This window comes from Bos grunniens, chromosome 28, assembly GCF_055505025.1.
Source record: "Bos grunniens cultivar Pamir isolate PY7600 chromosome 28, Bosgru_T2T1.0, whole genome shotgun sequence".
NCBI lineage: Eukaryota > Metazoa > Chordata > Mammalia > Artiodactyla > Bovidae > Bos > Bos grunniens.
Genome location: NC_141192.1, coordinates 30,366,504 through 30,379,532, shown reverse-complemented (window position 1 = coordinate 30,379,532; position 13,029 = coordinate 30,366,504). Strand labels below are relative to the sequence as shown.

General features: G+C 39.0%; 1 protein-coding gene across 50 annotated transcripts in view; it reads right to left on the bottom strand.

Annotated features, from left to right (window-relative positions):
* Window positions 1–13,029, bottom strand: part of ANK3 (ankyrin 3) — a 759,198-nt gene that overhangs the window by 135,558 nt on the left and 610,611 nt on the right. For 25 of the 50 annotated variants that reach the window (XM_086382383.1, XM_086382396.1, XM_086382405.1 and 22 more), the window contains 3 exons: window positions 12,466–12,561; window positions 7,991–8,063; window positions 7,765–7,827 (listed from right to left, as the gene is read on the bottom strand). In XM_086382383.1, the coding sequence (XP_086238509.1) occupies window positions 7,765–7,827; window positions 7,991–8,063; window positions 12,466–12,561 (232 nt within the window). The remainder of the gene's footprint in view (window positions 1–7,764; window positions 7,828–7,990; window positions 8,064–12,465; window positions 12,562–13,029) is intronic. The other 25 variants (XM_086382371.1, XM_086382403.1, XM_086382419.1 and 22 more) reach the window with 1 other exon arrangement.

The following is a 13,029-nucleotide window of genomic DNA, read 5'->3' as shown; positions in this document are numbered from 1 at the left end:
TAAGACATAGAACATCAGCACCTCAGAAGCCACCGCCCACATTCTTATCCCATCACAGCCTCCTCCTGCCTCCTTCTGCTGTTATTATAGCTCTCTTTACATTATTTTCCTGGTTTTTTGTAGCCTCACTCTCTAATTTTATAATCCTAGTTTAGTGCTACCTGGTGGTGAAGAATTCTATTATCTTTGCATAAGCTACAACTTAGCAGCTAAAATCCTAGGTTTATACCCTACAGAAATATACATATATGTATATGTATCAGGAAACATATATAAGATTTATAGCAGCTTTGTTTGCAACAACCCCACACTGGAGACAACCCATGCTTCCATCCACAGGAGAATGGATAACTGAATTATGATCCAGGCATATGGAATAATATATAGAAATGAAAACAAATGAACTACCGTAATATACAACAATATGAATGAATCTTTAAAACCTAGCTATGAGCTTCAGAGATCAAACCAGTCAATCCTAAAGGAAATCAACCCTGAATATTCATTGGAAGGACTGATGTTGAAGCTCCAATACTTTGGCTACCTGATGTGAAGAGCTGACTCACTGGAAAAGACCCTGATGCTGGGAAAGGTTGAGGGCAGGAGGAGAAGGGGGTGACAGAGGATGAGATAGTTGGATGGCATCACTGACTCAATGGACATGAGTGTGAACAAACTCCAGAAGACAGTGAAGGACAGGGAAGCCATGGGGTCACAAAGAGTTGCACACAACTTAGCGACTGAACAACTAATGAGCTTTGGAGGGTTTGAAGCTGGGGAATGGAGTAACACGATCCAATTTACATTTTAAAACATTGCTGAGGATGCTGTATAGAAAACTGAGTCTATGGGGAAAGTGCAGAAGTGGAGACCTGCAAGGAGGCTTCTGCAATATTCCATCGGCGGCATGTCAGCGGGTGGATTAGAGTGGTGGCGGCGGGAAGTGGAGGGATGCGGGATGTATTCTGGAAGCAGAATGGATAGATTCACTGAAGGACTGGATGTAAGTGGAAGAAAGGGAGATTGCACAGAACCACAGGTTTTAGCTTGGGTGATGGAGTTGTTTACTGACCTGGAGAAGGGTGGGAAGAAACACTGTTTGCAGGGTATGTTTAGGGCAAGCTGAGACATCTGTGAGACTCTGATAGACATGTCAAGTACATGTAGAGTAAGTGGTCAGTGTGGATGAAGACCGCTGCTGCTGCTGCTAAGTCGCTTCAGTCGTGTCCAACTCTGTGCAACCCCAGAGATGGCAGCCAACCAGGCTCCCCCATCCCTGGGATTCTCCAGGCAAGAACACAGGAGTGGGTTACCATTTCCTTCTCCAATGCATGAAAGTGAAAAGTCAAAGTGAAGTCGCTCAGTCGTGTCTGACTCTCAGCGACCCCATGGACTGCAGCCTACCAGGCTCCTCCATCCATGGGATTTTCCAGGCAAGAGTACTGGAGTGGGATGCCATTGCCTTCTCCGATGAAGATCACTAAACAATTCCAATTCCAAAGACAGGTTACCAAAGACAGAATGCACTCTGTTTGAGAATCAAGACTTCTGTCTCAGCCCATAGGTCTTTTCCTTTAGCTGGAAATTCTTTTAAATTCATGAACTATTCTTTGAGCTGTAGGTACCTCTTAGGAGAGTCATTATAAAGATGTTTACTGATTCACTATGTAGCCTAGGGCTGTCTCAGTGAGAAGGGGTATAATGGCTGGAACAGGGAGCACAGGAGGCAAATTTTCTTCATCTTGCCTGTTCTCAGAAACTTATATGCAACTATCCTTTCCTTGAGTCTCCTCTGTTTGGTTGCAGCTGTGCAAACCCATACTGAAGAGCTTTTTTGTTCCAGGCCCTGTACTAGGTTCTAGGGAGACAACAGAGACTCAGATTAGGTCCTGCGTCTGGTATTTCATTTTGACTTTATTGCTGAGCATGCTTGTTAAGTCACTTGAGGTGTGTCTGACTCTTTGCAACTCTATTGACCATAGCCTGCCAGGCTCCTCTGTCCATGGGATTTTCTAGGCAAGAATACTGGAGTGGGTTGCCATGCCAGAGTAGCATGCAATTATGTACTATCTGTTTGAAAGGTCAGTTGTAAGCAGAGAAATATCAGGCAAGAAGTTAGATGTTATGATTTTACAGGTATTTATAAAATGGTAAGATTTCATGTGAAGGGCAGTCTCTGCATAGCAACCAGGACTCCCTTGGACCACCTGGAGGCAAACTAATCTTCAAGGCTTCTTTCCAGGTCTGTAAAGCTAAAAACATGAGAGTTTTATTTATTTATTAGGATGACTAGGAGATCAGGATAGTCCAAAGCACTTGGTGAGAAGAGGGGCTATAAGGCATCTCCCTCAGTATCTGGCTTTGTGTTTCCCAAAATAATTTCTCCAACTTTTTTGAGTTTCAGATTGTGCCAAATGAAATTCTACTTTTTCTCCCCTGATTAAAAATACTTGGATATGTTTGCTAAAACTACTTGCTTGGAGTTCTTAAAATCCATTCTACATTGTGTTTATAGCTATTTTATGTGAATGTGAATCTTGGTCTTTTGCCAAGATGATCAGAGGACTATCTCTTGTAGTTTCATTGGATCTTTAAAAAAGAATGATTATTACTTTGTGACAATTTTCAATTTGTTTCTTTTCCTAAGCACACATTTTTTCGAAGCTCAAAAAAAATTCAATTTTGGGTTCTAATGTAAGAACACAGCTCATGTTACTGTAGTTATGAAAGAGATGACCTAATGCCACACTGTCAGACGTGTCTTCTTGTCCCACTCTGTCACTAACCTGGTTGGGCAAGTCACACAACATTTATTTGGGCTTTATTTCTCATCAGTATAATGAAGAGCTTGGGCTATAGGATACTGATCTGCTGTTTTAGTTCTTTGAAATTTGTGGTTTGCTTCCATTAGGCACTGGTTTTGATGCAAAAGTGAGCCGATTACGACTCTCTCAGATTATCAGATGAAACATCAGTGCTTTATTATATCTCAAAGCTACACCTGTCTGACAGTTATTTTTATTTTTTTAGACTTTTAAAAATGTTTTTATAAATAACGTATGCAAAGATTTTGACCCATCACACAAAGAAACAATCTCATTCTTCCAAAAAAAAAAAAATATATATATATAATATATACACACACACAGAGATTTTTATGAGTTTACATTCTGAGAGGCTCAAGCCTGATATCAAGCCTTTAGATTTCTACTGCTTCAATTCCAAAGGACCAGTTGATAGCAGTTTTAGTACACAAAACTTTTTTCCTGGGTCAGACAGATTTATTCTGCTTCATGAATCCCTTCTTTGCTCCTTGAGGGATCTGGAATCTGGTTTCCAGATTTTGGGATTTCCTTTAATAGGAAACGTCATAAAAACCTGGTAGGCTGTGGTATTCCTATCTGACAGTTATTTCTTAGCATTTTCTTTTAATATTTTAGTATCTACATTTGATCCTGAAAGAGCTTCTGCAGTCTTATCTGAATTGGAACTAACTGGGGATTAAATAATTCTTCCGAGCAAGAGTTGCCTCACCCAGTTGTCTCAGAAACCTGTTCAGTGGAGTCCTATTTCACAGAGCTGCCTTTTGGGGTTTTACTTTCCATGGCTCCATTCCAGTTCTCATTATGTCCCATCTGCAGTTCTTTAGATTTATTGCTATAACCCAACCCACTAGAATTTTGCAAGCTAAAATAACATGATTATACATTCTTAAAAATTGACAAAATACATTTTCCAGGAATTTGCAATGTAAAATCACTGTTGAATCAAAGCCCATGGTGACTCTTGGGAGCAGGACTGAAACTAGAAGACAACTTGAACCTTAATCTCAATTTTCTTCTTTTATTCCTCTCCCTCCTTTCCTTTCCTTCTTTCCCTTCTCCTTCTTCCCTCCCTCTCTCTTCTGTCTTTTTAATGACAAACTGAATTGCAAAACTTAAAACTCTAAGTGGTACTAGAATCAACATTAATTTTGCATGTATATTAATTTTATATGCATGTAACATATTTTTTGGGCTCCAAAATCACTGCAGATGGTGACTGCAGCCATGAATTTAAAAGATGCTTACTCCTTGGAAGGAAAGTTATGACCAACCTAGATAGCATATTTTAAAGCAGAGACATTACTTTGCCAACAAAGGTTCGTCTAGTCAAGGCTATGGTTTTTGCAGTGGTCATGTATGGATGTGAGAGTTGGACTGTGAAGAAGGGTGAGTGCCGAAGAACTGATGCTTTTGAACTGTGGTGTTGGAGAAGACTCTTGAGAGTCCCTTGGACTGCAAGGAGATCCAACCAGTCCATTCTGAAGGAGATCAGCCCTGGGATTTCTTTGGAAGGAATGATGCTAAAGCTGAAACTCCACTACTTTGGCCACCTCATGCAAAGAGTTGACTTATTGGAAAAGACTCTGATGCTGGGAGGGATTGGGGGCAAGAGGAGAAGGGGATGACAGAGGATGAGATGGCTGGACGGCATCACTGACTCGATGGACATGAGTCTGGGTGAACTCCAGGAGTTGGTGATGGACAGGGAGGCCTGGCGTGCTATGATTCATGCGGTCGCAAAGAGTTGGACAAGACTGAGCGACTGAACTGAACTGAACTGAACGTATTTTCTGGGAAAGAAAAAAGTAGAGCATTAAGATGTCTGTGAATCAGTCTGGCCCTCCAAGTAGGTCTACTTACCCCTTACCATGTAACACGTGGGCTTATCACCTGCCTTAAACATGTTGCTTTATCTCTGCTGTGCTGACACGTCAACCTTTGTTCTTACTCTGTAACTTGGCTCCATTGTTTCCTTAGGCCATTCACTGATAACATTTAGCCTTGTTTTTCTGAAAAATTTTTTTGAGAAATTAATCAACATTACTTTTTTTTTTTTTTAACTTAGACTAATTTCTCATCATGGGCCAAGGAAAGAGGATAAAGAGAAAGCAAAAATTAAAAAGAAAGGGGGAGAAAAAGAGACTACTTTTGGCACTGTTCCCTTAATATTCACTTGATTTTTATAATTTAGATCATAATTATATTTTCCCATGTTACAAACTCATTCTTCTTGAGAAAAACTGACAGCATATTTTGCTTATTATTTTTATTTGCTTTTAAAAGCTGTTGCTATTCTTAGCACCTGGGATACCTGAAGATCTTACTAATTCTCACACAGAGAGATTCACGATATGCTGTGGTTTCATGGAAATAAACATTTGTTTCCATTCAGAAGGGCTTAATGAAACCAGCACCAAATCAGACTACAGTGGCAAAGCTCTGGCAAATCTACCAGACAAATGAGTCAGATGTAAATACTATCATTGCAGTTGTAGGGCTCCTTTTTGAATTAAACTTTCAAAATGATTTGTTGTAGGATTTGGAGTAAAATAGAAATGCCAGCGCATGCAGCAGAGAATAATCCAAGTATGTGAAAAAGGGCTAATGTGGTTTACTGGACCTCATGAAGGCAAAATTTAGGGACATTAGCTGACAGTAATATTAACAGGACTCAATTAAGTATAGATTATGACCTCAACAGTATTTTTATCTTCAATTATAGGTTTTTAGTATCTTCCATGGACAACACAAGAGCCCTGATAGACTCTGCTTTGATCAGACTGCACCTCGAATATGGTGTTCAGTTCTGGGCACCTCGGCTGGAGCTGGATACCGACACACTGAAATGTACATAGGAGACTGACCATGATGGTAAGAGAACAGAGGCGGGAAGTGCCAATAATATGACTGAAGGAAAAAACATGGACACGGAACATGAAAAGTGTTTTTAAATATCAGAAGGACTTTACAGGAATGAGGCAGCTTTTGTTCTAAATAGTGCCAAACTGATCAGAGCCTGGGTCACTGAGTTAAAGCCTGAATCAGTGACAAAGTGCTCCATAAAATGAAGGATTTTTAAAGCCGGAGTTGTTCACAGGAATAGGCAGACTGAGAACTGGGAAATCACATGCAGGCACCTGGGAAAAGGCTCTCCTAACAGAGGTAATTCCAGCACTAGGCGATGGTTGCTCAGATTGAATGACCTTTAACCAACCCCCTTTCAACATTAAATTCTACGCATTATGAAGTCAAGAGCCATTTGCTTCCAGCAGCCCCTGGACACATGCAAGGGCTGAAAGATGGATAAAATGAGAATGAAAATTTGCTTGTTCAAGTTCCCAAGCTGATATAAATCTAGAAGAAATAATTCTCATTTCTAGTTAAACAGCTAAGTGAATTATCTTTAAGAGATGCAAAATTTCTTTTTTTTTTTTTTTGAAATTAAGGTTTTCCACATGTATAAGGTTGTTATATAGTCCATTCAAACTTGGCCTCTCATCAGTGCAGCTCTTTGGGGATATTCTGTTGGAAATTAGCACATTTTTAGGTCTTTGATTGTCATATTATATTTCATAACAATTTTGTTCGCAAATGTACTTTTTATGTCCCATTTTGTGTGTGTATGCATCTCTGTGAGACCATCATTTTTCTTTTTGCTTCTGCACATGAGAAATCACTCTGACAATGCTGCAAAAGAAAGCATTGAAATATAATATGACAGTAAGGCATATTATTCATAGAGTCCTAAAGATGATACAAATATTATCCATTGGGGGATTAACAGAAGTAAATATACAGTTGATGGTTTACAGAAAAAGAAAAATGATGAGTAGATGCCTTTAACATTTATCAAAACAACATTTACAAACAATTAGACAGGTACTTTCAAGTCCCTAAATTACCAAGTCCCTAAACTCTCAAGACATTAGCATTCCTAGGAGGGCAGGCACGTACACTAGGAAGCCCCTGGTCACCAAAAAAGCTAACGTGACTTTGGATCAGGTAGGCTTTCCCACTACTTAGGTTTCCAATGAAAACTGGACAAACCAAAGAAGGAACCAATAATTCCAATAAAGGTAACCTAGAGGCAAACAGTAGCTGCGCTAAGACTGATCCAAAAGGAAAAAACATGAGAGATGACAAATGGAGAAGCAAAAAGACAGAACGTTGTTTGGGAGAGTCAATGATGCAGGAAAGAAACATAAATGTATATTCTACTCCAAGCAAACATTTCAGTAAAATGCCAACATCTGCCATCTTTATATTTATTCACTGTAAACATGTCGGTTTTTCAACGAACAATAAAGACATAATTTCATTAATGTATCTACATACCATGACCTGCTTAAATGCACTAATTTTTAAGCAAGGCAGGAAAACTAAAAGGTTCTTTTAAGCACATGAAGAATAGGTATAATCATCTATATTTTGTCTCTTTCATGAAATCAAGATTGAAAATTTATATTTTGAAAGCAAGTTTTTTCAGGTTGGCTTTTCATTATGAGTTCAGGATCAAAAGTGGCTTTGACTGCAAAGCCTAGAGGACATCCTAGAATGGGCATTTAAGCTCTTCCTCATAAACCTTCACTTACTTGTGAAAAAAAATTTTAGATATAAACCGATTTTCTTTTCTAGATTTTAAAATGTAAGCAATCAAAATATCACTTTTCTACTTAATAGCAACAAATAGAAAGAAAGTAATCCCGATAAGTAGTGACACTTGTATTTTCAAGCTGGAAAATGGGTTCAAAGGGAGGGCACTCAAAGAGACCAAAAGAAGACAGTGATATCAAATACATGTTGTTTAAATGATACATTAATTAACAGTCACAAGATAAAATGAAAAGTTAGTAACTCAGGGAAGGGTTATATTTCAAAGATAAGAAGTGGAAGATAAAGCTGGTAGTTAAATTTTATCACAATAAAAATTCACAAATACCTTCTTCAACATCTGAGATATATTCGCCATCACTGAGCATTTCAGGGGCGTTGGCTTTACGAACTGCATGATTTAAGTGAACAATGTAAGTGTGAAAAATGCATACTGTTGATACTACAATAAAACAATATTAATGCTTCTAAAAATATTTTTGCAATGAATTTCCTTCAGGAAACAAATACACAGTCACTCTTTGTTACTATAAACTCAAAGGAGGTTTTCATACCTTCATCATCAGACATATCAAGAACTTCGTTCATAGTTTCTGGAACATTCATTTTGTGCTTCTCTATGACAGTCTAGTAACAAAAAAAGCAGTCACTTTAGTATGAGTAAACAGCACATTTTACTGAGACTATTCATTTCTTCCTAAACTAATCTATAGGTTTACTCTCGGATTTATGTGTGGGATTGACGAATACCCTGAAGCTCCTGCATACAAAATAACATCAAAAATATCCCTTAGTAGCACTGAGGTCCTCATCATACACATGGCAGAGAATGAATACAAGGCGAAGAATTCTAGTGGCAAAGCACATCAGCTTAAAAGATTTAGGTCCTGAATAAAGTTTTCTCAAAGGAAACGAGAGAGACGCTGCCTCTCTTAGTCTATTGCTACACTTTTTCATGGTCTGATGAACCTGCCACCCCACCCCATTTAAAAGTCCTAGCTGAAGATAAACCAGATGAAAGGCAAGAAATATGTCTTTGTTGCTTGTGCCAAGCCAGCCACTTCTTTTGTTTTGCCTCCTATGTGTATGTGTTAATTTCTAAAACAAAATATTAAGATTTTAATACATAACTTTTACAACTATGTGTTTGCAGAAAATGTTTTAGAGACAATGCATCTGCAGAATAATTTGAACATCTACAAAATCTTAACAATGGTATATTACAGAGCAAAGGCTTTACTGGATTTTTACTTGCTCTTTGATAACTTTTACCTAGATAGATTGTTTCTATCCAAAGGACACGGACAGTATTACTTGTTTGAAAATATGAATGACTTAATATGTTTTAGTTTTAAAATGAGTCCTCTTTTAATCTGAGCAAATGAAAGACCAGTAGTATAAGTCATGTTGAAATAAAGCATTACTTGGTATTTTTTCCAGCATGTAATACTGTAATTGAACATTTTAAAAAATGAGTATTTTGTATTAGAACAGTTTTAGATTTACACAAAAATTGTAAGGATAGTAGAGTTTTCACCCCATTTCCCTTATTATTAGCATATATTAGCATGGTATTTTTGTTGCAATTAATGAGTCAGTATTGATTTATTATTGTTAAGTCTATATTTTATTCCGATTTCCTTAGTTTTTGCCAAATATCCTTTTACTGGTCTAGCATCTCATCCAGGATACCATGTTCCCTTTAGTTGTCAATCTCCTTAGGCTCCTAGAGCTGTGACAGTTTCTCAGACTTTCCATGTTTTTAATGACCTTGACAGTTTCAGGGTGAACTGCTCAGGGATTCTGCAGAATGTCCCTAAACTGAGATTTTCTCATGTTTTTCTCATTGATTAGACTGGGGTTACATGTTTTTGGGGAGGAGTATCACCATGGTAAAATGCCATTTTCATCATATTACCTGAAGGGTATATACCATCAACATGGTTTACCAGTGGAGATGCACTTGGTCATCAGGCTGTTGATCAGTTTTCTTCATCACAGAGTTACTCTGCTTCCCTCACTCTCTGTACTGTTTGCTCTGGAGGGAAGTTCCTATTCTCAGATATACTTCAGCAGTGGGGAATCATGTTCTACCTCCTTGATGGTGAAGCATTTTCAGTAATTATTTGGAATTCTTTTGACTAAGACATTTGTCTTTCTTCTGTAGTTATTCATTTATCTGTATCAGTAAGAATGCACAGATACATGTTTTACACTTTGCACCTGTACCTCAATTCTCTTATATTTCTTTCGCTCAAATTGTTCCAGCTCTGGCCACTGAATCTTTCAATGGATTCCTGTATCCCTTTAATATTAATACATCTCATCATTTTATACATGTGTATTTATTTATTTACTTATTTATATGGCAGTTGCTGGGGGGTGGGGATCCTTTATGGCACAAGAGGTTCCAGGCTCAGCTTGTATATTTCCTGCCCCAGTTCTAGATTTTTTTGTTATTTCTCCAAGGAGGCCTGGTTTCCTTTATCAGAGAATACTATTAGAAACCAACATCTGAGCGACTGAAGTGTTCTGATGGAAATTTTACACAATGCAATTTAAATAGCTTAATTTGTATGTCTTGTATATCCAGTTCTAGTTACTCAGTTTCCTATTCAGCCATGACTGTAAAGTCATTAACTAAAATACCTTTCTCAGAATTTCCGTATTAAACATGGCACTCCTATCAAAGATGTAGTCTTTTTTTTTTTGGCCAAGCTGCACCACATATGAGGTCTTAGTTCTGTACCAGGGATAGAACCCGTGCTCCCCTGGCAGTGGAAGAGCAGAGTCTTGACCACTGGACCATCAGGGAAGTCCTGATGCAGTCTGATTTTTAAGGTTGCTGAAAAACTGATGTCTGCTTATGGGGACAGTGGCTGCTGGGGCTTCCACAGCTGACTGAACAAAGACCCGCCTGTGGTGGGGGCTGCTCTGTGTGTGCTTAGTTTAGGATCACAGACCCCCACCCTGAATTGCTACAGTCCTGTCTGAGCTGGATGTAACTGCAAAGGGAAGGCTGAGAAGGTGGAATCTCGGCTTGAAATAAAGCCTTGATACTGCAACACTGGACTCGTCTCAGGGACTTGCGTAGACTCTTACAGTCACTGTGAAAGCTTCATTTGGTGGAGGCTCATTCACTTCACCAGGCACTGACCCTCCTGTTAGCATGAGTCCTTTCTTTTCTCTCTGGCAGAAAATCACCTACCAAGTCAGCTAATGATGTTGTGTGAGCAATGGTACGACTACTGTGCACATTCTTTCACTAGGAACTGAAACCCTGGAACACGTTTCTCTCAGTACGTTTCCTGAGGCTGTAACTGAACTGTCTTGGTCTGTAACTTTATCTTCTCCTAAAGCTCTTTCGACATCAAAGAAACATTTTGAACTTTCCTAATGGGCTTTCCGGGTGGTGCTAGTGGTAAAGAACCTGCTTGTAATGCAGGAGACACAAAAAAAGATGCGGGTTTGATCCCTGGGTTAGGAAGATGCCCTGGAGGAGGAAATGGCAACCCACTCCAGTGTTCTTGCCTGGAGAATCCCATGGACGGAGGAGCCTGGCAGGCTACAGTCCATGGGGTCACAAGAGACAGACACGATTGAAGCGACTTAGCGCAGCACAGCAATGGATGAGAAAGTCACGGACATTTAATCAAGTAAGATTTATATTTTGAATCATTATACCATTTTCAGTCCTTTAACACTGAAATAGAAGTTTCATGTATTTATTGCAGGGGCTTCAAATCTTTTAAGTATGGTGACATCTGGCCATTGTTTAATACCTGTGCTTCTCTCCTTCCCCACTCTAGGGAGAGTTACATGGCATATCTATAAAGTTAAGGTTAATAAACATTATTATTTAAACTCTTTTCTTGAGAATTTAAGAAGAGATTTTAAGATAATGAAATAGTAAGAGTTCTATGAAAGAATAGGTAGGGATTTTTCAAACTGTCTTGAAGTTAGAAACGTGCCCTGGTTGACAACCCTTGCTTTAGGTGACCAAAGCTGCTGTTTTCTCTTTAGAAAATTATAGAATTTCTCTCTTGTGATCATCAGGCTGAACTTTTAGTTTTTAAAACCAAGTAACTCAACAAGCAGGAAGCTATGGAGTCCCTCGAGCCATGTTTCGTATGCAGCCCTGTGTATCCAGACTGAAGATGTGACCTGTGCCTTCATGTGGAAGGTGGTCTTTGAGAAAAAGAAGCACAGCTGATAATTCCAAGTGTTGCAGAGCCCTACACTGACATTTTATGGATTCAGTCTGGGGCCTGTGTGTTGAGTCATGGAGTTAAGAATAACTCAAATAAGCCTCTGATATGGTGCAACACCTGGTCTGGATCCCAAAGTTACCAAATCCTGAAAGAGTTCAAAGAAATCAGGTGAGGTTCAAAAGAGATGACCTATCCTAGAGGCTGGCAGCTTGTAAAAATATGTGATGCAATAAGGCCTCCCGGTGAAGATTTAAGTTTTAATGCAATACCCTATTGTTCTTCCTACTTAAGCTCCAACAGGTGAATGGAAGAGGACCTAGCCTGGTGGGAAAAGTCAACTTGGATCCTATGGCTAATGTGTCTATAACAAAAATATTTTCACCATAACAATGATGACAATGGATACATTGTCATTTGTGAGTTAAAATATTTTAAAGAACCAACTTAGAGTTTTCATAGTTCTTACACTGCCAAAGAAAGGCTGTTAAAACATTTCTCCCTTCATCTCATTAAATAATTTTTATATCAAATTTAACAAAGAAACACAGTGAGCTTTCTATGGAACTAAAAACTCTACAGCTTTTTGAAAGCTGTCACTTTTTTAAAAGGTCCTTTTAGTGTTTTTAATTTTTCTAAATATCAGAAATGAGAGTTTTGCTTTGCTGACTGCCATCAACGAGGTAACAGCATCTGGAAACACGATACCTAGTCTCTGAGTGGAGGAACAAGATTCTTCTCCTCACAGCCTGGGAAGATCTACAGTCCAAGAACTGGCTTGTAGGGCAAGGGGGTAACAGGGTCTGGCATCCATTACTCACAGTTGTGGTCACGGTCTCTTCGGTCACCACCTTCAGGGTGTCCACCACTGAGATGTAGCCAAGCCTCCGGGCAATGGCCAGGGCAGTGTTCCCGTTCTGGCAAGAGGGAAACGTGGACTAGGAATTACAAGTCATCCCACGGGTATCAGTGTCTGTGTGTTTGCACATGTTTCATCTGTACAAACATAGGGCGAGTGTCTCACTAGTCCTTGCCCACTGTCACACACAAAATGCTGTTTCATTAAAGATATACCTTGCACAAGAGCCACCCAACCTGTTTCTACTCATACAGTAGAGTCTGCGTTGCTATACACGGAATCTGAGAGGCTTTGTAATGTTCTCAGTAATCAAGGAAACAAACGTGCTTCTTACATACGTACTTCCTACTAGGCAGCAGTGGGTTTGTAGTTTTTTAAGTGGGAAACACTAATCACATCTCTGTCTATGGACAGCTCACCACAACACAGTTATGGTTCTTTTCCCTTCATTCTACTGAATGCTCTGCTTATGCCTACTAATGAAAGTAAAAAAGCAGCCTTGATGCACAATGAAAAATGTAAGACG